Source organism: Kwoniella pini, chromosome 7, assembly GCF_000512605.2.
Source record: "Kwoniella pini CBS 10737 chromosome 7, complete sequence".
NCBI lineage: Eukaryota > Fungi > Basidiomycota > Tremellomycetes > Tremellales > Cryptococcaceae > Kwoniella > Kwoniella pini.
In genome coordinates, this window is record NC_091722.1 from 595,598 (window position 1) to 618,720 (window position 23,123).

At 42.3% G+C, this 23,123-nt stretch overlaps 9 protein-coding genes and 1 non-coding gene across 10 annotated transcripts; 4 read left to right on the plus strand and 6 right to left on the minus strand.

Annotated features, from left to right (window-relative positions):
• Positions 1-460: 460 nt before the first annotated feature.
• I206_105360 (uncharacterized protein) lies at positions 461-4,235 on the plus strand (the record flags this gene model as incomplete). The annotated part of the gene is made up of 8 exons (XM_070203107.1): positions 461-1,272; positions 1,365-1,434; positions 1,493-1,534; positions 1,586-1,648; positions 1,708-1,945; positions 2,004-3,281; positions 3,366-3,751; positions 3,828-4,235. 8 exons carry the CDS (start codon positions 461-463, stop codon positions 4,233-4,235), a joined length of 3,297 nt encoding a protein of 1,098 aa, XP_070059208.1.
• Positions 4,236-4,837: 602 nt separating this feature from the next.
• I206_105361 (uncharacterized protein) lies at positions 4,838-6,366 on the plus strand (the record flags this gene model as incomplete). Its single annotated transcript, XM_019155473.1, has 3 exons — positions 4,838-5,317; positions 5,414-5,535; positions 5,607-6,366. 3 exons carry the CDS (start codon positions 4,838-4,840, stop codon positions 6,364-6,366), a joined length of 1,362 nt encoding a protein of 453 aa, XP_019011627.1.
• A 293-nt stretch (positions 6,367-6,659) lies between these two features.
• I206_105362 (uncharacterized protein) lies at positions 6,660-7,222 on the minus strand (the record flags this gene model as incomplete). The annotated part of the gene is made up of 2 exons (XM_019155472.1): positions 6,660-6,950; positions 7,019-7,222. The coding sequence occupies 2 exons, from the start codon at positions 7,220-7,222 to the stop codon at positions 6,660-6,662; spliced, it is 495 nt and encodes a 164-aa protein (XP_019011626.1).
• Positions 7,223-8,246: 1,024 nt separating this feature from the next.
• I206_105363 (uncharacterized protein) lies at positions 8,247-9,031 on the minus strand (the record flags this gene model as incomplete). Its single annotated transcript, XM_019155471.1, has 3 exons — positions 8,247-8,480; positions 8,550-8,648; positions 8,741-9,031. 3 exons carry the CDS (start codon positions 9,029-9,031, stop codon positions 8,247-8,249), a joined length of 624 nt encoding a protein of 207 aa, XP_019011625.1.
• Positions 9,032-10,119: 1,088 nt separating this feature from the next.
• On the minus strand, positions 10,120-11,829 carry I206_105364 (uncharacterized protein; the record flags this gene model as incomplete). The annotated part of the gene is made up of 3 exons (XM_019155470.1): positions 10,120-10,721; positions 10,822-11,701; positions 11,788-11,829. The coding sequence occupies 3 exons, from the start codon at positions 11,827-11,829 to the stop codon at positions 10,120-10,122; spliced, it is 1,524 nt and encodes a 507-aa protein (XP_019011624.1).
• Positions 11,830-12,338: 509 nt separating this feature from the next.
• I206_105365 lies at positions 12,339-12,453 on the plus strand. Its single transcript, XR_002021929.2, has one exon. It is a non-coding gene; the product is annotated as a 5S ribosomal RNA (ribosomal RNA).
• Positions 12,454-12,607: 154 nt separating this feature from the next.
• I206_105366 (uncharacterized protein) lies at positions 12,608-14,002 on the minus strand (the record flags this gene model as incomplete). The annotated part of the gene is made up of 3 exons (XM_019155469.1): positions 12,608-12,903; positions 12,989-13,462; positions 13,543-14,002. 3 exons carry the CDS (start codon positions 14,000-14,002, stop codon positions 12,608-12,610), a joined length of 1,230 nt encoding a protein of 409 aa, XP_019011623.1.
• Positions 14,003-14,422: 420 nt separating this feature from the next.
• Positions 14,423-16,589, minus strand: I206_105367 (uncharacterized protein; the record flags this gene model as incomplete). Its single annotated transcript, XM_070203108.1, has 13 exons — positions 14,423-14,642; positions 14,692-14,782; positions 14,841-14,900; positions 14,951-15,083; positions 15,149-15,157; positions 15,228-15,251; positions 15,312-15,500; positions 15,569-15,575; positions 15,632-15,717; positions 15,777-15,822; positions 15,879-15,982; positions 16,081-16,204; positions 16,342-16,589. 13 exons carry the CDS (start codon positions 16,587-16,589, stop codon positions 14,423-14,425), a joined length of 1,341 nt encoding a protein of 446 aa, XP_070059209.1.
• Positions 16,590-17,268: 679 nt separating this feature from the next.
• On the minus strand, positions 17,269-18,622 carry I206_105368 (uncharacterized protein; the record flags this gene model as incomplete). Its single annotated transcript, XM_019155467.1, has 3 exons — positions 17,269-18,231; positions 18,378-18,427; positions 18,496-18,622. The coding sequence occupies 3 exons, from the start codon at positions 18,620-18,622 to the stop codon at positions 17,269-17,271; spliced, it is 1,140 nt and encodes a 379-aa protein (XP_019011621.1).
• Positions 18,623-19,807: 1,185 nt separating this feature from the next.
• Positions 19,808-23,029, plus strand: I206_105369 (uncharacterized protein; the record flags this gene model as incomplete). The annotated part of the gene is made up of 7 exons (XM_019155466.1): positions 19,808-21,472; positions 21,546-21,590; positions 21,664-21,904; positions 21,980-22,058; positions 22,144-22,701; positions 22,780-22,828; positions 22,907-23,029. The coding sequence occupies 7 exons, from the start codon at positions 19,808-19,810 to the stop codon at positions 23,027-23,029; spliced, it is 2,760 nt and encodes a 919-aa protein (XP_019011620.1).
• Positions 23,030-23,123: the final 94 nt, after the last annotated feature.

The following is a 23,123-nucleotide window of genomic DNA, read 5'->3' on the forward strand; positions in this document are numbered from 1 at the left end:
TATGATTCTCATTTCCTTTATACATCTTGCATAAACCATATACTAAAGGAAGATATCTCCTTACATACTCCTCAAGATCGAATCTACTTGTTCACGTCATCATCTGTATACATACGAATATCCAGAAATAGTGGCGATAAGGCTTATAAGAGGTGGTACCTTTTCAGAATCGGTAAAACGGTAACATTTCAAGCACGTACGTCAATTATTCCTTATTTTCATTTTTTCGAATATCTCTTCAATCTATATACCCGAGGCGAGATTCTTCTGTTCGACCTATACTCCTTTCTCGACGAATTTGATGATCATTAGATTGTCTGAAGTAGCTTGATTGACATTGTCATTTGGGTTACAGAACGTGCCTTTTGAAGATACTCAGCGATACCCAATTTTCCAATCGCTTAGAACCTTCACTACACACGTCCCTACAAACGTCTTCATTGACCCTTCTTTCGACAGAATGTCTCGTATACCTTCAGGACCACCTTACACCCATCAATTACCACCTCAACCTCCTTCGGGGTATTACCATAACCAACCTCTACCCGGTCAGCAATTACCCCCTGTGATGCAGCATCAAGGATTACCTCCTCCTCCGGGTTCAGGAAGTGGGCCATATCCTACAGAAGCTGGGATGTACCCTTTTGAACAACGGCATCCTCAAAATTTACCTGCATCAGGTGGTCAGTGGGCTAATCCTCCTGGACCGGGTCCCCCTCTAGAACCGTACGGAAATGCGGGTCCTTCATCTAGAAATAGCAGTAGTGGAGATCCCTACGCTGCATATGCTCAACCTGCCAGATCATCTCCTTCTCAACCTCCTTTACCTCGGAGTCAATCACAACAAGTACAAGGTGCAGTAGCATCTTGGTCTTCTGTTCATCCTACTAGCAGAGGTGGAGGTGTTAAACTTGAAGATTTAGTCGATCATCGATCAAATCCTCAACCTCAAGCTATTCCGATGTCGACCCAAAACACCAATGCCATTGTCGCGAATGAAAGTAAAATAAGACCTAGTACAGCGGGAGCAGGCGAGGCAGCAAGCGGAAATACTGGAGGAGGCAAGGAAGGAGGTGGAGGAGGTCAACAAGGACCTTCAGATTTCATAAAGAAGTTATATAAAATGCTTGAAGAGGAGACGGCAACGTTTGGAAAGGGAAAGGCTGCTGGTCAACCCAGAGATAAAGGTGGTAAAAGGGGGAGCGTAGGCTGGGGCAGAGGTGGTACGACTTTTGTGGTCTGGGACATGAATGATTTCACAACAAAAGTTCTGTGAGTTGAATGTTCGCATCAATACCATCGCATCGGATTGTCCATCATAGCATCGGATTCTCATTAAGCTGATGGTTTGAACGATCATGTAGACCACAAACGTTCAGACATTCCAACTTTTCGAGTTTTGTTCGACAGCTTAATAAGTATGGATTTTCCAAGGTGAGCAATTGGTTTGATTCCCTTTCTACTGTATTATCGATGCTGACTGGATATATAGATCAAACACATAGACGAAGAGTCAGGCACTATCAAGGAAAACGTAAGTCACCTTCCCTTCTGTTCATAAGTGACCAGCTAACACGGCTCTCAGGTGTGGGAATTTCAACATCCTAGTTTCGTTGCTGGTGGAAAGTCGGATTTGGAGAATATCAAGGTAGGTCCCGTCAAAATGGAGTACGAGTTGTAAAGCAGCTGATGACTCGTTCGACTTAGCGAAAAGCCGTTGCTGCCCGTAAGACTGTTGGCGGCGACAATGAAGATACCTCGCCAAAAGCATTCGGCATGTCTGCGGAAGATGCCAGTAGGATCAATGTCATGGAGGACCGGATTGTAAACCTTGAGGGGAAATTACAACGCGCTTTGGAGGACGTCAGAGAGGCCAGGGTAAGAGAATCAGGCATGATGAATGTATTAAAGGAAGTCATTAGTCATATGGCCGCGAGTGAAAGAGGTTAGTGCGGTATAGTGTATATTTATGTCATAGTTTGATAACTAATACAGCTTTGTAGAAACTTCTGGTTCACCTATGAGTGATGGTAATTTCTCCCCTCGTATACTACACCTTTTCAAAGCCTTCGACTCAATCCCTCAATCAGGATCTAGATCAACCCCTTCGACAGGCTATGGTCCACCCGTCTCAGCTGTATCTTACCCATCCCAATTATCAAACCAATACAATATGGCTTCAGCTCCGTCCTTCAACCCGCTTTATACCAACGGCACCAATCAGACATCCCCTCGAACAGACGGAACTCCCAGGAGAGGTAGCAGAGGAAGCATGAGTGGACCAGTGACAAGCGGGATGCGCAACGTCTCAGGGGTACCAAGTAGACTTGGTAGTCTGTCCGGACCTTCGGTCCCTCAAAGCGCACCTCCGATCACCCAACAGTCACAAGCTCTACCCTCCCAGGTGGCAATGCCTATATCAGCAACAGGCGATGCTGTACCAAAGGAAGAAATAGTTGAACCCACCTTGTATACCGGTGAACCGCTCAATGTGACCCCAATGTTCGCCGAGACACCGGCATGGCTCACAGAAGGCAATCAAGCTACGATGCCGATGTATCATCGTAAATCTTCAGACGGATCGACTCTGCGGATGATGTATGATGTACTCAGTGGCGGAGGAATGCAAAACGCGAACGGAAGATTCGCTGAAGATGGTAATCCTCTCCCCGGTTCCGCTCCCAATGGAGTAGCAGAAGTCAGCGGCTTAGAAACTATCGCAGAACAATCCAACTCAGTCAGTGTCAATGGTGTCGACCGGACACAAAGTGCAGCACCGGTTGCCGGGGGTTCAAATCAGATGATGGACAGTATCATCCCTCCACCAGGCGGATTCGAATCGGCAGATCTATCGAACATGAAAGGAACATCAGCTGTGTCTTCGGTCCTACAACCTCGACCTGCGGAAAATGGAGGAAAAGCGATATCCCCACCTTCAGGTGGTTCATCTTCGAAATCCTTCAAAAAGTCGTCGCCTACTTCCACCGGAAGCGGATCCGTTATCAAACCGCATTGGGCTACAACACCTAAAATTCTCGTCGTAGAGGATGATCTGGTCTACCGGCAACTTTCAAGCAAATTTCTAAGCAAATTCGGGTGTGTAACGGAAACTGTCGAAAATGCTCAAGGGGCTATCGAAAAGATGAATAAAGACAAATACGATTTAGTGTTGATGGATATCTTCTTTGGACCGAATATGGATGGAAGAAAAGCCACCAGTCTGATTAGGCAATTTGATAACTATACGCCCATTATCAGTATGACTTCGAATGCTCGACCTCGTGAGTTGAGGCTCTTTTCATGACCTGACACCGATCAAGTCAGTGAGTAAAGTGTGCTGATGAGTGAATCTAAATCCCTTGTAGAGGACGTCGACTCGTATTTCCAGTCAGGAATGAACGATATCTTGGCTAAACCATTTACGAAACACGGTTTATTCTTGATTTTGGATAAACATTTGATGCATCTTCGACAAGCGCAGATATATGAGAAGATTATACCTGCATCAGTTGGAGTACCGCCATTATCGGATCAACATGTCCAAGAAGCTTTAGCTATTTCGGTAGCCACTTTACAACAAGGAAATGCCGGTTTGCTTATGGGTTTGAATGGGGTAGATTCAGGTGCAAGTGGTACGATACAGAATGTTGAAGATGGTATGGAAGGCACAGATGAGAATGATGAAGTCGTCATAAGAAATCCTCTTGCTGGGAGTGGATGGAGTGATGAGACCTATCAACTGGTTCTACAGGTGGGTAATTCCCTCTTACCTTGACGTCAAGCTCCTTTGTTTACAATTTAGCTGATTGTTCGATTCTACCGATTAGCAATTCCTTACTACAGGCATGATGCCTGATGTGAATAGCTTATCGACCGGAGCGATAGGCACAGGCATAATATTTGGTGATTCATCAAATTTTAATAATCTTAATAATGGCAATGCCAATAATCGAAAAAGACCAATCGAAGCTCTGAACGATGATGGAACGATGTCAGTGATGGATAACGATTGGTCAAACAGCAATGATCTAAATCAACAACAACAACAACAATTGAACGGTCAACAAGATTTCAGTGGAACGAATGGAGGTATGGGTATGATGAATGGAATTACAATTGGATTTTTACCTTCAAATTCAACTTTTTTAGCACCAAATGGTAATTCCAATTCAAATATCACGAATCCTGGAGACGGAAGTAGGGAAGCTAAGAGAGTTAGAGGAGTTATGGGATAAATTGAATAATAAATCACAATTGTGATTGGGATGGAAGGCTCATTTAGTGGTATTTGATATACCTTTCTATCTACGTGCCATTCTATCTAGACGGTCAGATTTTTGTAGCCATTTGTTTTACTTGGAATATTGTATTTTTGGTAATCAGTTGAACTGGTATGATGTAACGACAGTGCACGATTGTTCTGTCTCCATGTACGCGCACCATTACAGACACTTGACTTAGATTGACATTCGAGTTGAACACGTATGGCACGTCACCCTATGGTCGGTGTGATATGATGCATGCCCGAGCTGTTAGGTATTATGCTCTCTCCTTTGTAATTTGACCTCGGTGGTGGATGTATTGCAGTGAATTGGATTTGCCGATGTATGACGACACTTAATTTTGACTTACCACGCGTCAATGGATCCTGAATTAATTCATCCATCGATGAGCGGATTTATTTATACGACCACTTTTATATCAAAGATCTACTTCATTTAATTTCACTTATTTAACTTCACATCTGACTTATCTTTCATCTTATTACTAATAAATTGAATTCAATTATCTTTCTCATTATAGTATCTCATATCGAACAAAAGTTCACTTACCCAGCATGTCATCTAAAATACCCCAACAAATATCTAAAAGACCATTTAGAATATTCGCATTACCTTTAGCAAAAATACCAAAACCACATTCATTACCTTTATCTCCACCTCCTAATTCACAAAGAACACCTACTGATGAAATACCATCATCATCATCATCAACAACAACAACAACAACAACAACTTCTTCTGAAAGTAATTTAGAATCAGCAAAAACACCTTTAATGTTATTTCAAATTACACAACCTGAACCATCAAAAGAAAATGGTCCACCAAATATAGCTTCTAGAGCATTAAATAAAGCTTCAGATACATGGTTAAATTTAGGTAAAAAACCTAAAGATTCTTGGACTTTTTGGTTTTATGCAAAAGGTGAAAAATTAATGGATAGAATAGAATATGAAGAATGGGGTTTAAAAGCTATAAAAGAAAATGAAGGTGTAGTGATTAATAAAGAAGGAAAAATTGTAGGAGAAAAAATTGAAGTGAGTAGAGATTCGTACAATATTCATCATCTATTAGATGGGACATTCGTGCTTGTTTGAGTATGTGCTCTGACACCATCTTCTCATTTACATCAGATTCCCCTTCTTCGACCTGGAATCAAGGGTACAACACTCCCTCCGCTCTTACCGAAATTACATCGATTCTTATTACATAGAATACCGTATCATCGTAAGATGATGTACCGATCATTATTCGCGTAAGTCGTCTTGTCATCTAACGAGTCATCTGAATGATCGTTTATTGATCTGTTTATTTGTACAAATTCAGTACTCCCCTCACTGCCCCTTTCGCAATAATACCAGTCATTCCTAATTTCCCATTCTTTTACGTATTGTGGAGAGCTTGGTCTCATTACAGATCTTGGAGAGGTGCTTTGTATCTTGAAAACCTTTTACAAAACGGTTTAATTGTTGAAAAGGAATCGAAAGAATTGTCAGAGGTATATGCTACCAAACCTAGTAGTATAGAAAGCGGAAAGAATGAGAATAAAGCACCTGATGAAACTTCTTCTCAAGGTGTAAATCTCGAAAAACTCTCAACAAATCATGTTGATACAATGAATACAAATGGTGGAGCTGAAAATTTATCAGCTCAAAGTAAAGGTGAAACAGAAGGAGCTATAGATGGAACTTCTACTCCCGATTCACTTTTACATAAACCTTCTTCAACTACAACTACAACCACAACATCGACATCGACAAAGGAAAAAGAAGAATCAAGTGATAAAAAATCAATTCAACAACCTTATCCTGCGCCTGCACCTGGTCCAATAACTTCAAAAGCTTCTCATCCATCATTGTTATTATCCCCATCTCAAATACCTTTACTAGCAACTACTTTTAACTTGAAACCTCTTGAAATTATGGATGTAACAAGAGCAGTTGAACAAGCTGATTATAGAGCTAGAACAGCTGATAAAGCCAAAGCGGATAAAGAGAATGAAGCTGCCAATGAAGCTAAAAGAGGAGACAAGAAAGAGGATGATGGTAAGAAGAACACGGAATGGAGAGGAAATCTACATCGTTAGAAGTACATACGAGAGTTGGACAAAGAGCTTGAAGAGCCGCGGATGTAGATCCGTGATACCGAATCACCCTTGTCTTGGTGTAGCCCAGGTTATTGTTCAGATCACCTCGCCCAATGCTCCAGGCAACGTACACATAAGAAGTAATATACATGAACAGATATGTACAGTAGAGAATGCACAGTCATCCTTCATCGGACATCCTACATCGTTCTATCATTGACTGATATTAGACTGACTAATCGAGCAGTTGAAGGAAATGACACTAAGGCTTGCCTGATCACTATAGCTTGCAGTCAATATCCTTCTGCATTAACCTCAAACTCCCAAGGATCCCCAGCTTCGGTGGCATCCTTGCCTTCCTCGGTTTGCCTTTTATGCTCGGCAGCATAGTAAGCCTCATTCTTACTCGGATTTACGGAGGGGGGGAAATCCAAAATAGATTTCTTGTACCCATTATAGATGTACAAAGAGACAGATGGTTCAGCCTTCAATGTGGCATCAATCTTTTCAGTGACTGCTGCAGCTGCGGAATCATTCGAATGATATGTCTTGCTGTTATAGGTTTTTGACATACAATCCAGAATCTATCTCCAACTCAGTGCGTAAGCCTGTATTCCAAGGGGGAGATGGCCAGTAACTTGGAGGTACTTACGTGATATGTGCGATGGTCTTTTGGGTATTGAGTGGCAGCAGATCCCGAGGAGCAAATGACTTTGATAATTTTGCACCCTGTGCAAGTTTTGACTTCATAGGTACTATCGGCGTCCCTTGACAAGTTCTCTCTGATTTCCTCTACTTTAGGACGTTTGTTTCGATCGAAGTAAAATCCCAGTGGACCGTCGGTAGAAGTCGACATGATATATAATGAGTGAGTACTGTTCAAGCAGATTGAATTGCAAGTGAGTTATAGTTCGATGATTGTGATTGATCTGGAGTAAGAGGGAAAAAGACTTTGTTCGAGGGTGGCCATTTGCCTCGTATTTATATGCAAGAATATGGGTATATTCGAGTTCTTCGACTTGGGTGAGGACAGCAATGGAAACAAGAGAAAAATCGTCATATGTGGCTTCTATGTTACACGTCATATATCCTTCCCTTGATCAAAATCGAAGCATTCCCCCACTTCGACTTTGATACGTGAAGATGAAGGGCTCAGACTATAACACAGAAGAAGACATTATGCGTAATTGGTTGAAAGCCCCAACTCGATGTGATCTGTCTCGCAGGGACGATGACGTGAGCGTGAGATCATCAAAATACGTCAGACTTCCCCACCTCAATTGGAAGGATAAGTCATCATAAGATGTTTTGACTTTTCTTAGATTTAGGATTCTGTCTTATTCGCCTCACGGTACGAAATTCCCCTTGGTCCAGACTGGTTGTTGCCACCAGGCTCAATAACTTCCCAGCGTTGTGGCAAATCTACATTTGACAGTACAATGGAAGACCAACACGAAGCCCTCTACAAACGTGTTTGACATATCTTGAACTCCCAAAAATTTGCAACTGGGATTGTCCAATAACAATACCTGCTCTTGTTAGCGTCGATGTAGATCAACTATGATCAATCAGCGAAAAATTCCCCTGACATCTTGCTACGAGATGACCGAGGCGTCTGCGTTACATTTCAAGATGTAAATAATAAAGCAAGATCTCCTTACGAAGAACTAGGATGACCATGTTACCTCACACAATCTATATTCATTGAATATACATAAGATCAAAAATTGTAATCATGTGAAAGTCAGTATGAACAAATTAAACATGGATTCTGCGATAGAGACTATGAACCTTGCCCCGGTACCTACCCCTTCCTTTTCCCTGGAACTCTCAAGCACTCGAATAATCCCATTTAGGCCCCAGAAGGTGTAAGACTCGGTTCAGTAATTGATAGATGATACGCCGGTCGAGAAACCAGAAGGATGTCTTTCATGCCATTTCGCGCTTTCACCTGAATCCAATCGGTGCCAGAAAGCAGACACAGCTTCTCTTCCGTTCGTCAATCGCGAGGCTACCTTTTCCGCAATGTACGTAGCAGCCTCGTCTTTGTCAGTGAATTCTTTGGTCTCGATGATATTCATAGTGGGATCTTCTTGATGATTACAGTCTTTTAACTGAGGGAAGTATCAGAGATAAATTTTCACCAGAAATTCCTAAACGATGCACCCTCAAGGCTGACTCACGGTACATGTGTTTGAGATCTGAGAATTCATATCATTCGATCCATCACGAGACCATACTGATCGTTGCCAAGAACAAGGGCCTTGCATGCAACCAGAAACCTTTATCGATTAAATCTCATGAATCAGTATTTGATCTACTTGTTAAACCCGTTGTATTCTAGGGACGCAAGTGGTATGAGAATATTACTTACAGGACAATTTGTTCTGTCACGTCGCTTCTCTTCGGCTAAATTTGGTCCGACATCGAGGTGTGTGGTATAGATGCATGCTGCGACAGAATCGCAACATGGAAAGGTCGTAATTTGGTAACGATACTCGCCTTTACTTGATCGATCTAGCCCAAGTGTTTTGATGATTTTTCCTTTCGATTGCTCTGCTAGCACACCTGCGTCTTCATTCAGCTTGTTGCGTACATGCGTGAGCTTCAGGTAATGTTCAGTCGCGGTATCGACGATGTCTGACACTGTGCTGGTGACGGACATTATGAGAAGATTCAACTTGAATATGAGGAAAAGCAAATGTTGATATACGAAAAAATTGAGCAAAAACTTCCTGATGGAATTTGTGATGTTACTAAGAAGGGTGAAAGAGTGAGAGGTGGTTGTATGAGGAATGATACGAAAGAGATCAGATTTATCGAATTACTTATCGATTTTTATACCTTATTGGGACACTTACTGTAGGTATAGCGACAAAGTGCCAGAAACAACAGTGGTCTAGAGAGGATGGACAGTCCTTTGATCATATGGAATTATATGACGTCCAACAGTGTTGTGAAACACTCACTACATAAAAGAGAGAACACGACGCCATGGGAACCTCCGTTGTCATCAAGATAACCGAGAAGAGCGGGCTTCGCAGAGCATGAGCCTGGAACGAGTGACGACATGGCACAAAAGATCAAAAATGACGGCATGAGTAGAATCCGTTGTTATCTATACAATCGAAGGAGAGTGACTCAAAAGATCTCAAAGATAATGCTAGTATCATAGAGCAAAGCCACGAAGCTTCAATGGCAGTATATTCAGACGTTGTATTGATGTGAGAGATATAAAGGACTACTGGAGATATTCGTGATAGGAAGTGTATAGTCTATGGGTCACAGATGAGATCAATAAGAAGCAAGTTTTTGAATCGACTCGAAAAGACGGCAATCCCGTCTGGTACTCCCACAATCCCAACAGTGATCATTTGTCTGACTTGCTGATTGTGCTCATTTTTTGCGTCATGTTGCCAATCGCAATATTCACGTCTCGCATGTGCCACTTTGAGGTCTACGGGTAGCAGACACAATCTTTTGAACGAAAGAGGTTTTTTTCCTTAGGTACTGTTGAACCATCACGCCAACATTCTGATCAGAAGCTTTCTATTGGCAGACAGTCAGCAGTCTAGCCAGTGATTATTTCCACTATGCTGCTCCATGCACGAGAAACGGGATAAGTAGCATTGATAGATCTATTCATCATGATCAACAATCAAAGTAATGCATAATTACATATATGCACTGGGTGATATATTGAATCAATTGTTTCTCTCCCTTGTAACTTGTTATAACTTGATCAAATCTGCCTCACTCAACCTTCATATGCTCTTTCTCGCCAATATATTCCCAAACCTCAATGTCCTCGAGTTTCTCCCCAACAGTCCCCGCAATCAATTTACACCACTTTCCTGTTAATTTTCTCACCTTTCCTTCTTGCTCAAGTTTGACAAGATGAGCCACTACGTTCTTACCAGCAGCAGTCAATAATTTCTCGTCTTCAGACTTGTAAAGTATTCTGACCAATACGCTTAATGGAAGAGCTTTAGCAGGTCTGGATCCATCTTGTTCAGCTTTTTCTAAAGCCTTTCTTTCATCTTCGAATGGATTATCGGAAAGCTTTTTGGGCTTTCTTCTATCGAACATTAAAGGTCCTTTAGCGTCATTTTCTTCCTCCAATTTCTGATGAAGCTGAATTTTCATTTCAATTATGGTGTCCACCACAGTCTTCCCGTCGTTACCTTCAGCGGATTTTTGAAGGATAGAAAGTATTTCATCTTCCCTTTGTTGTCTATGAGTAATGTAATTTTGAAGATGCGCCTTAGCTTTCTCAGCTTTCGCGATATGAGGACCGTGTGCAGGATATAGGACATTAGGCTTGAGAGCTAGTAGGGTTCGAAGGGATGTCATATCTAAGCGAAAACAATACGGTATCAGGTTAGCCGAGATTTAATGCAGAATTCTGTAATCGCAGCGTCATGTTCGCCAGAATGCAGAGTTGGACCAACTTACAGCTGGCTAAATCGGAGAAATGGGTAGTACCACTTCCTAAAACTGTATCACCTGTAAAAACTCCTTTTTCACCTTCAAGCATAACCAAACTGATAGAGTCTTGAGTATGTCCTGGTGTTTTAAGGCATCTTAAGCTGACTCTTGCAATTTCAGGTACTTCATTCCATTTAGGTCTTCCATCTTTGTCATGTCTTAATAGATGTTTGTATACTGGATCAATGATTGAAATCATTAATCCAGGAATGATAGGGTGAAAAGGTTGAAAAGGACTAAAAGAATGATAAGTTCCTTTGGGTAATGAATTCCAAATTTCAGCGTCTGAAGTAGGTCTATCTTTTTCATTTAGAGCAAGTTGTTCTTCATCAGGTGAAGGAAGTTTCCAAATTTTAGGTATATTACATCCTTTTTCTTTAAGTGTTTTCAATAATAGAGGTAATGCACCTACATGATCTAAATGTCTATGAGTAAGTATGATATGATCAATATTTGGTAATTTTCTTTCTTTAGTGTATGTAGATTTCCATCCACTACCTGGTCCATATTCTAATAATTCTATCTCAGTATGTCTTGGATCCTTGGATCGATTTTCTACGATTGAAGCTTTGACTTCATCTACTTTGTCCTCGGGGAGATTTTTGAGAGAAGCTTGAGCATAAGCTGATTCGAAATGTGTTTCTCTAGTACCTGATTCGAGGGCTAAATGGTGGAGGTGAGTCATCAAGAGATCGATATACTGAGTTGCTGTATGAGGAGATGAAGTGTCAATCAGAATCAACGGTGCATGTGGATTCGAAGGTGGTTGAAGTAGGTAGGAATTAGTTCCTTGCAAGGTCATAAGACCGGGATTTTGACCTAAGAGCCGAGTGACATGAGCAGAGAGCTAGACAATTCAAATCAGCACGATTCGGTTTTGGTTCGTAAGGTGTCTCATTCAAAGTTTGTGAGCTACTAAAATTGTTTACTCACCTTCTCAACATCGCTCAATCGTTCGAGATTTCCAATGACCATTTTGTTTACAATCTTACTAAATTTCGCAAATTTTACTGTCGTGTGGAATGATGAGCCTAAGTTGTATTCACTTGATCCTCGCCTTTATTATTCCGATTGCGATGTAATTCAAACATGCGACATAGTCTAATTGACTCGCATTTATACCTCGACTCGAATACACCAGGTCCGCCTGAAGGGATACGTAGAAAGGATCGTCTTAAAAAGAGGTCTCTTACACTACTCGTTGCTTGACGTGACTGACAGTCTCTCGAGGTCGCAACATTGACGTTTCATCCCTGCTTCATGATGACTGTTGAAAGGTTGATGTAGCTAAGGTATGAATGGATGTTCAAACAGTTGATCCATTCATTCGTCCTCCCCATAAGAATAAATGGATCACCTCCACCTACACTGATGACGTGATATCTTTCTCTTTCCCCTCCTTTGGCTTGAAGAATCTCCCAAACCTCTCTCTTGTACTCCTCATTTTCAAAGATGTTATCGCTCCGTGGTGTAAGCATTTCATCTACGGTCATAGAACCTGAAAAACGCCGGATCCCGTCTGCTCTCCGCAGCTAAGTCAGGTATCGCTCGGTCAGTACCAAGGTGGGGGACCACTTGGGAATCCCGAGTGCTGTAGTTTTTTTCACCTTAAGTGTGCGAATTATAGGATAGTCAAGGAGTCGCCAAGGGCATGCGGTACATATGTGTGATAGTATAATCATACACGGTTAATAGATACATACAACGATGTAAGAAATGTTACGACGACAAAATAAGTGGAGACGAAAAATGTTCAGGTTGGACTTTCCCCTTCTACAAAATTAGCAAACCACCTTGAGATACCTTCAACCTTCCTTATCCCAGCTTCACTCCTACCCAATCTTAAATCAGGTCTTAACATCTTATCTTCCAACAACATTCTGCCTTTCGTTTCAGCACCAATCTGCAGTCTCGGACGATATATATAATCCTTATGAGAAGTCTCGTATCTCGGTAAAGTTCTATACAGGATCGTTATTTTAGGAGAATGATGAGGTGAAACCGATAGATGAATTGGTTCTTTGGACGTAGATGATTTGACCTCGATGTCTATTTCCATTACTACATCAGTATGGCATCGAAAAAACCTGAAGCAAAAAAGACGAAGGCAAAACGTCGATTGGGTTTCACTCACTTTCAAGTAAAATCACATCACCTCTTCTTACTTTTTCTCCCCATTCTTGTGCACTTCCATCCCATAATCTAACTATACTAGTGACTTCATCTTCGTTTGCTAGAGGTTGAGCAGTAATGATCCATTTACCAATAAACAAACTTCCTTCTTTACCTTTCGCTTTTTCCACTTTTCTTTGACGTTGAACAACAGGTTCAGTTGAAAGTACACATACAATTACACTGTGTAATTTATTCAACCTTGAGTTGATTCTTTTGGATGTTGAGGTAGACGTTAAAAGAGAAGAGAGAGATGTAAGTTTGTGTAAAGGGATTGACCATCTTGGTAAATTCGATACAGATGTATTTCCAGGGTTGGTCAGAAGTTGAGAAGGAAATGAAGATGTTGTACTTGATAAAGTATCTATAGATGCTTCTTGTGATTCTTTCTGAGGGGCTGATGGATATATTTGAGGAAGCGTATGTAGTAAAGAAACTGTAACATAATCATCAGAAACATAGCTCTTCCCCAGTATCGTTAGAGATGATATGCGTTGTCAATATGCAAATACTCACCAGATTGACGTGTGATTCTATTGGAAACTCGTCTTTCCTCAAAATCCCTTGCTATCACCCTTGCCCCCTCGACCTTGCCGAGCACTGCTTCCTGCAGTATACTCTCTTCATCCCTGACCTCTTCATTAACAGTTGTGTCGTTCTCACGACGACTTGATCCGTCCGCACCGTGGTCAACAATCTGTTCCTCTTCAAGCTGATCATTTCGCTCATATCGTTTCCCTAATACAGTACTTCTTTCTAAGCTCTCTAATCCAGCTTGACTCAATTCTGTCCAGGTCGTATCGTTCCTGTTAAGCCGATTTCTGAGTGATTGGGACTGTGAGAGATTTTGAGAAGCATCTGAGGAGGATGATAAGGTAAGAAATTTCAGCTCCTGATACGTGTTGGTCCTGTCGGCGACGGGGAGCGTGAGAGGCGCGAGCGATGGAGGAGGCAAGAACACCTGGTAGAATGTCATGCTATCATCTTGTCAAGGTGCAGTCTCGGTCATCTGCTTTGAAACAAGCCAAAGTTGTTCGTTTTGTAATAAGAAGACAACGGAGAAGTGGGGGAAATTAAAAGTTAAACTGAATAGGCTTGTACGCGTCAACAGGAACATGGACTGAACATGACACGGTGATTCATATTATACACATCTACATATTCAATTCACTCTGTTAAGTATATTGATTTGATTCCAGGGTACTCGCTCTCAGCTCTTTAATGCGACCATGAAATAGTTAAACTATCCATACTAATAACAACATCCATTCCGGCCAAATTGGATGTTACTCGTAGTGGGCCAGGGATTCATGTCGTGTTAGATTCTCCCCTCAGGTTGTCGTACTCTAATAATTGTACGATCAGTGTTCATTCACTTCTGACGGACACGAAGGTATTATGGCCTACCGGATTCGGGGTAGTTGAGTTCATTCTCTCTCTTTTCCACTTTGCCGATATTGTCATGAACGATTTTGACAATACTGTCGAGCGCTTTGTGGGATTTGTCTCCGGCGAGTTCCCAGAACATAGCACCCCCGAGATTGTGTTTGGAGATGTATTCAGTTTTCTCCATTGCAATGTCGGGGGTATCATAACTAACAAACTGTTTCTTGTGACTAAATCAATAGTCAGCGATGGCCCACAGGCTGTAGGTGTTCCACGAACGGATCATAGCTCCAAGATGCTCCAAGATGGGTGTCTTTGGAAACCTGACCACCATGAAGGGGTAGAGTTTTGTAGTCGACGGTGTTGCTTCCTGACAACGTACAAGCACATTCAGCTGAAGTGGTATGAGACGTAGCCATGTCACTCACCGCGGAAGACTTGGCCCAAGCCTCCAGTCTGCTCGAAGGTTCGTCCGTACAAGGGCATCCCTGATCGAGCATCAGCAAATAGAATCAAGCAAGAAGAGGTGAAGACCTACCGATAACCAATTTGTTGGAATGGACGCCGTTAGTCTTGTAGAACTTGACGGCTTTGTCAACGGAGAGATCGTTGGCGTCTTTGGAATACAGGTTAGCTTGGTGATTGGTGAGTGTGCTCCAAGGACCGGCGAACTGTGAGAACAATTCCGAGTTAGCAATATCTTTCGATCTCTAAGAGGTCCCGAAACGAGACTTACATCGTATGCCTGAGTGTTGAGACGACGATGAGGAAGATCAATCGAGAAGCATATTATCTCAAGCAAGTCGTGCACATACCATCAGGTTCCAAAAGTCCAAACTCTACAGGAAGCAGGGAAATCAGATCATGCCTTGCTTGTTCGATGAGATCGAAACACTTGCCTGATCCATGTCTTTGACTTGTAAGTGTTTCATATTATCAGGACCGCAAGGTGCAGCCACTGACAAGAGATATTGACCTTTATGCTGGTCCAATCTCTCGGCGAGATTGTTGAGTTCGTTTCGGAGCTCCTTAAGGAGTTTGGCATATGAAGCAGCCTCGTGATCGTTACTTGGGAATTCGTAACTGATCTAGAACATGATTTCCCATGGTATTCATCAGTACGCATTGGTTGAACATAGTAAGATCATCAGCTTACATCGAGACTGATAGCAGGGGTCAGCACATTTTATTTGGTGTGGTATGCAAGATAACGACTCACCCGTCAAGTCCGAGATTCTCAACAAGTAGGACGGCGGATTTTACGAAATTGTTTCGCCATAGAGCAGATCCCATACCTTTGAACGGCTGTGGCTGGATGTCAGCTTCTGCCTCAGCCGGATATAAACGACGTGAAGGAAACGCACATGAGAGTACGTAACACCGCCGATGGAGAGCATAATCTTGAGGTTTCTATGGTACATTGAGTCAGTCAAGGGATCAGGATTGATTCATTGGTATGAGCTCACCGATTGGTCTTCTTCAACATAAAAAAGGCACCCAAACACCCGTAAAGGTTGTGACCTTGTTGGGTAGCGACATCACCAAACGCGTTTTGAGGCCTGAAAGGGTACTAGTATTTTAATCTGTTAGTTTGGAGGCCAAGCTGAAGTTATTGGGCTGAATGAGGGGTAGAGTCGGAGGATTAAGAGACAGAACAGCATTGCTCACCTCAGTGTCGGTAGTAGGGACGCTCAGAATGACTTCACCAGACTCGGTAATCTTGGCGAAAGCGTAGTTGAGGTGAGTAAGCTGATCGAAGGGGACCATTTCAGGAGTATAGCTCGCGGCTTGCCTGTCAAGGATAGTCGGTAGTGGTAGAAGCACAGATGGCCAGTAAGTAGAAGAGCAAGTTAGTTAGTACGAATGCAAGACGGTCGATTTGGTATGAAGATACATGGGTCAAAGTAAGATGGATAGTCTTGAGCTTACCAGTTGCCCTGTTGAGGTGATAACGTTAGCTCATGCGTCTTTATGAGTGAAGAGTGATTGAGAGTTTGATCCGAGCCATGATGCCGATGATAGACAGGGCAGGATGAAGGAGAGTATGGTCTCTTTTGGGATGGCAGAAGAGAGAATAGACATACGTAATAACCGACGAGTCTTTTACCTTCGCCGGGAGCGGAGGATTCGCCATCGATGGCCGATAGAATGGGACCAACGACAGGGATCTGTTCCATCTTGGTATTATTGGAGTGTCAAGTGGATAGTATGAGAGGAGGTTGAAGGTGAGTGTCAAGAAAATATATATACTATATATATACGTTGAGGGAAGAATTAAATTGGGAGGTGAAGAAAGAAGAAGAAGAAGAATGAAATGAAGATGATAACTGATATAAAATGGTTTATATACCTTTCAGTTTGTATACTGTCAACCATTAGTCAGCAGATTGTCATTAATATCAATTGTTCATATTTGACTGGACGTGACATCATTTCGCGAGTAAGATAATCGTTACCTAATCTGAGCACGGACCTCCGAAATGTGAAGATTAAATTAAAAGAGACACTGTCAACGCACAGACCTTCTTGAGCTGTTTGTCACTTGTCATATGACAAATTAGTCCGTGCGCACGGACTGACAAATGTGTGTTAGTACAACTCTATTTGATTCGGGATCAAAATGGTGAATGACGATGATGATGATGACGATGCATTGCATTGATGAACTGCTCAGCAGTTTAAACCCTATTAACAGAATATGAAATATCAATAACATAGATGATTGTAATCTGGCCCAAAGAATGTGAGAAATGAGATTGCTACATGACAGTACCTGTCCATGGATGTGAATGAGAAGGTCCACATCGAGAGAATCGTAATTATACTTGTTGAGCATGACTTTAGATCAAAATCGCACTATATATTATGAGTCGCTGGGAGAGCAGCTACCCTCCCCGTACCTCTCTTTCGTTGATGGACGATATGTTCAGCTTTACTAGCAGCAACTCTACCACTTGCAGCTCTAGGTCTTCTGATCAATCTTTGATGTGGTTTGCCGTTGCCCTTTGATCTCTTTCTACTTCTATTACATGTCTTGCCAGAAGACGAAGAAGCGGTGCTGGAAGGTTCAGCAGCATTATCGTTGGGCGTCAGAGCCGTTGAACTTGGTCCGAGGGATAGCGAATATCCGACATCTGATGGGTGAACTATCGAAGCTGATGATACAGATGAAGGAGTGTTTCCGACTGTAACCCCAACAGAAGCTGAGACAGCTATACCCTGAGAAGTAGTCGTGCTGGAAGGCGAGGCTTGGACAGATGATATTGAGCTGGAAGCCGATGTGGAGCTGGAAGATGACTCAGTAGCACCAGGTCCAACACAGTTGGAACCTGTAAATCCGGTCGGAGTTGTAGGTTTTGTTGAAGCGTAGCTTCCACCATAGTGGACGTTCTTCCCAGGGTTAGGGAAGACGACATCAACCCCTTCGATAGTCTTGCATCCATTTACATCGGCATTGGCGACGAAAGGTGTAGGGTAATCTTGAGCGTTAAGACCTGATCCGCCGTTTGTGATAGTGACAGAAGCGCAGTTGTGGTACATTTCCCTATTTCCTAATCTATTGAACCATCCCCAAGCAAACAATGCTTCCCCAGAAGGTGCATCGGAAGGAATCGTAATCGTTGTTGTCATTCCGTCCACTAAACAACCTCCAACAACAGAATAAATGACGTTCCATGTAGATCCTTGATCATATGACATCGAAATTTGACATGATCCTCCACCGTGAGTGGCCGTTCCTGCGACAGTGTAGTTCATATTTGATCCAGCGGCAAGACTGGCGACAGATCCCATGCCGGATGAGGGGTTATTGATGAAGCCCTATGTGAGTGATGAATATCAGCTGTAGGTCAATTTCGAGAATTTAGAGAACTAAGTGAATCTAAGCCGGCTGAGCACGGATGGAATGTGGTGTCTTGGCTCATCAAGCACGAAACCAGTCTGGTGAGCAAAAATGCCAAACTTACTTTGCAAGGATACGTTCCATCACTGATCAACGGACTTGTCATTGAATAATCTACCATCAAATGAGATATCAGCTTATCATAAGCAGGCGAGCCAAATCATGAAAGCGCTTCTACACACCTTTGATGGCTTCTGGAGTCGCTGGATTGAGAGGACTGTGGAGAGGGAAAGGCCATGCAAGCTGACAGTGGGCGAAGGCGCTGTTCGCCAACAAAAGGGAGCCGAGAATGGTTGATCGAGTCAACATGATGAAATTGGTGATTGATTGAAGGTGGTAGATAAGAAAAAGTATTGATGATTATAGACCCTTATAGGCTCAGCCTGAAGATTTTTGAGAAAGTTGAAGGAAAGAGAGCAAGTTTTGATGGTGAAATGAACGTGAGTTGCTCTTTGATAAACCTCGTATCTGGAATTAAACTTTATCAGCTCTGACCTTCGACCAAGTGGTGTTGAGATGACATCAGGACCAGAACAATGTTCAATGTTGAATGATGGTGTGAAGACAGAAAATGATACTCACTGTGCACAGCACAATTGAGCTAATTATTTGAATTTTTTTGTTGCTTTCCGGAACGAGAAAAGAAGGAAGGTATTATAAATATGATCTTAGAAGGGAAGAATTAAAAGTTTGATACGGATCATAACTGATGTTTTGGGATTACAATTGGTTGTGACATAATTGCGAGGGTAAAGAAGTGCGGTCTGTGCGTGCGTGTTTAAAATGATGTGCCAAAGTTTCCATCATGATATTATATTTTGTTGTTCGTTTTGCATGAGGTATGAAGAATGTGCCTGAGACATAATAAGCCTTTTTTCTCTTCGTGTTCCAAAACGCAAAAACTCAAAGAAACAAAACCCCTGAATATCAAATATAGATAAAAATAACACGCGTCGTGAGTTGCAGTTTCATCCGAATCATGTAATTTACTCTGCAGATTTTTTCTGTCCTCAGCCAGTATAGCATAGACGGAAGAGAGCGTATTCATAATGCTGCGAGTGCTCATTCTCAGAGGTCATGGTGAACTTCAAAGACGACGATCAGACACGTTGAATGAAAATTTATCCATCTTCTATCTAGTCCAGTTACCAATTCCCCTGAAGATCGACTACTAGCTCTTGAACGTATAAGCACACAGACTAAGATATCACAAGACCTTCCGGGCTGCTTGGACCACTTGATGCAAATCCTCCTTCCCATGCATCCAATCGACTGCTCTGAGATAACTAAGTTAGATGACTAGGTCCTAAGATTACGTAACAATCAATGTCAAGGGCGGAATGAGCATGATCTCCGCATCTCAACGCCTTCAATAGTCCACTCTCGCGTTTTAACGTTAACCAAAATAATGTAATGTTCAAGGATTCATAGCTACCTCAGCAAATAATCAGCCAAAAAAATCAAGCCTATTTCACACTAGAAGGCAGGGCTAAAATGCCTAGAAATCTGGAGGTGAATGAAGATGAAGGTAGAGAATCTTCAGTAGATCCATTAGATTTGATTCCTAGACGACCATCTCGTTCTACATCATTAATACCTGAAGTCGTCATACCTCAGTCAAGATCAAGATCAACACCAAAATCCAGATCGTCCATCTCGAATTCCACTTCTAGATCTGTATCACCTGTAAAAGATTCCAATAAAGGACCAAGAGGTAGAGGTAGGGGAAGAGGAAGGGGAAGAGGTGGAAATAGGAGTTCACAATCTAAATCTAAATCTAAATCTCCTGAGAAGAGATCAAAAATCGTTCTTCCTCTGGTTAATGAATCCGATGCTGGTTCACATGGTGATCAACAAGAATCAGAACTTATAGACGATCGAGAAAATGTCAAGAGAAGAAGGTTGAATAGTCAAGAGCCCGTTCTTTCGCCCGAGAATAAGTATGTAATTGTAGCAAATCAGCAATCCGCGGAGGAAAGTGTGAACTCAGATGCTATTGATACAGAAGCCAATCCCGGAATGCATGAAGTGAAGACAGAGAATCAAACCTATACTGAAGATACTCAACCTCCAATACCGACACAAGCCGATCTCCCACAGGTTTCACCAACTCTTGAAGACACACAGGAAGATGACATTCCCAATCACGACATACCTATGGAAGTTGCTCAAAATTTGCCTACGGTCCCGGTTGCTCCCATGCAGGCTACGGAAGTGCTAAACGACCAGACATCGATATCTGAATCCTTGATCGACTCGTCAGGAGAGACCACTAAAGAGCCCAAAGATCTAGTCGCAGCGGATGTACAAGACAGCCTGAAAATCGAGAACGAAGAGCTAGTAGAACAACCTATTCTGGAGCAAAATAACACTACAGCGGATGAGGATGATGTAGAAGCAGCAAATACTGAAAAACAATCGGCTGTTTCCTTGGTTGACCGCCTACCACAAGACGAAGATATGGAGGGTAGTAGAGTTCATCCAGATACCGCTTTGGAGGGGTTTACTGAACAGCCGTTAGAAGACGACGAAAAGAAGGAGTCAGTAGATACCAAGAACGCTGGGGAGAAGCTCGCAATAGGGTCTTTGAACGAGGATCAAGCTACGCAGGCTGTCAGCAAAGAAGAAAGACCTCTTAAGGAGGAGGATGTGGGGCCCGTAGCGGAGGATAGTATAGTCGAGTCTGCTGTTGCGGCGGAGGGTGCAGATTTGGGCAACAGACAATTTGAGCAAGAAGAGCTCGCCTTGGAAGCTGAGACTTCCGCTCAAACGGAGAATATGGATATTGATGAGGTGAATACGACAACAGGAATGGTAGTGGACCAAGAAGATGAGAACGAGGAAGTCGCGCAGTCAGAAGGGGAGATGGAACTAGAGGATTTTCCTCAGGAAGACAACGATGTAGAAGAGATTCAGGCTGAAGATGATGCTCCATCTTCTCGACGTACTCCCACTGCAACACCTGCCCCTTCTTCCCCTGCCAAATCGATCTCAACCTCACAGGCGTCAACATCGAAATCAGTCAAGAAAACCGCCAGTACAGCAGCCAAGAAGAAAGCTGAAGGTGTTACTGGGAAAGGAAAGAAGGTATCTATACCTTCATCTACCAATAAAGGAACGGGAAAGAAAGGCACTGGGAAGGGAAAGGGGAAAACGAAGGTAAGCTTGATTCGTTTCGAATTGCTATAGCATATTATGTTGTCACCAGTCACTGATATGATACGCATTACAGGTGGAAGAGCTGAAAGCAACGTCGAAAGCATCTTCAGCAATCTTCGTGAGTTGGATCGAGCCGGGACAACCTTCAGAGCACCTCATGAGAAATGGTCTAAATTGCTATTTCGTTACAGAACGAGACTTCTCAACCTACTACCCCTACTCGACCTACTTCGTCTTACAACTCGCCCAACCCTTCTCCTGATAAAAACGCAGTTTATTGCGTATGTCGCAAACCATACAATGAAGAAGATGACGATGTCCTTATGGTAGGATGCGAGAGTTGCGACAATTGGTTCCATCCTGATTGTGTAGGATTAACTGAGGATCTGGTGGATGCTCTAGATGTCTATATATGTAAGAGCTGCGAAAGGAGTGAGTTGACCCTGTTTATGTTTCGGCATCATCAACTGTCTACCGCAAGGCTGTTGTTGATGTGGTGTGTTCTAGGTACGCATCAGTATACGATATATAAACAATTATGTAAGAGGGAAGGATGCAGTAAATCTGTAGCTGGGAGGTCCTCGAAGTGAGTTGCATCACACTTGACCCGATGTTTAGACTCCCCCAGACGTATCCGTGTAGAAGTGTAGCTGACGTGAAATTGCATGTAGATTCTGCTCCCTATCCTGCGCTTTCCAACATTCCCAGTCCCTCATAGCGGCAATAAGTAACAAAAATACTCTGAAGCAGTTGGCGAAAACGTTCATCTCTTATCCTGAACCAAAGTTAGGTGTAAATGTATTGAATCATGCTCAAGCCGAAAAACCAGCGAAGAAGTCTCAAGAAAGTAGTGTGGATAGATTGAGCGATTTAGAGAAGCAACTCAAAAAGGTTGAAGAAGCGAGGAGACTGGTCGTGAAGAGACAAAAGATATTGGAATTTGCAGTTGAAAGAGCTGAAAACCTTCCTACAATCAACAATTTTCCAGAAGAACAAGAAGAAGAAATCGAAGAACCTAGGAAGAAGGGTAAGAAGAAAAAGCTGAATGGAGCAAGTGTAGGTGGAGTGAAAGATGATAGACCTTGTGGATGGAGTAAGAGATTAATCTTAGGGGATGAAGAGCTTTTGTCGTCTGATCAAAATGGAGTCGAACTTGATACTGGAAATGGTCAAGAGGTTGATGGAGATGTTTGTATGAGGGGAAAAAGGAGATGTGATAGGCATCAAGGGTGAGTTGCCTGCTGAGACTTTCTCAAGGATAAAGTACAGACAGGAAAAGTAGAGCTGACTGAATACAATACTTGTAGGTGGCAAAAAACGATAGCTGTTCAACTTGAAGTTGAATTATCCAGCTTGGTAAGTTTTTATTTGTACACATGATATATGACATTCATCTCATAGTATGAAGGCTAATTTATGAATTATGATCTGAAGGAACGTATACAAAAGAGATTAAATAATTATGTAGACGGAATAAAATCAACAAATGAGGTAGAATCTTTCTCTAACGAAATTCGAAATGGTTTCATGGAACGTAAAGGTTTACACAAAGCTTGACGATTTTGAACATGTCGATGGTGTGAACAAGATGAAAATGTTGTATTGTTATATCTTGTATGAATATTCACATAATGATTGGATCGATAATGAA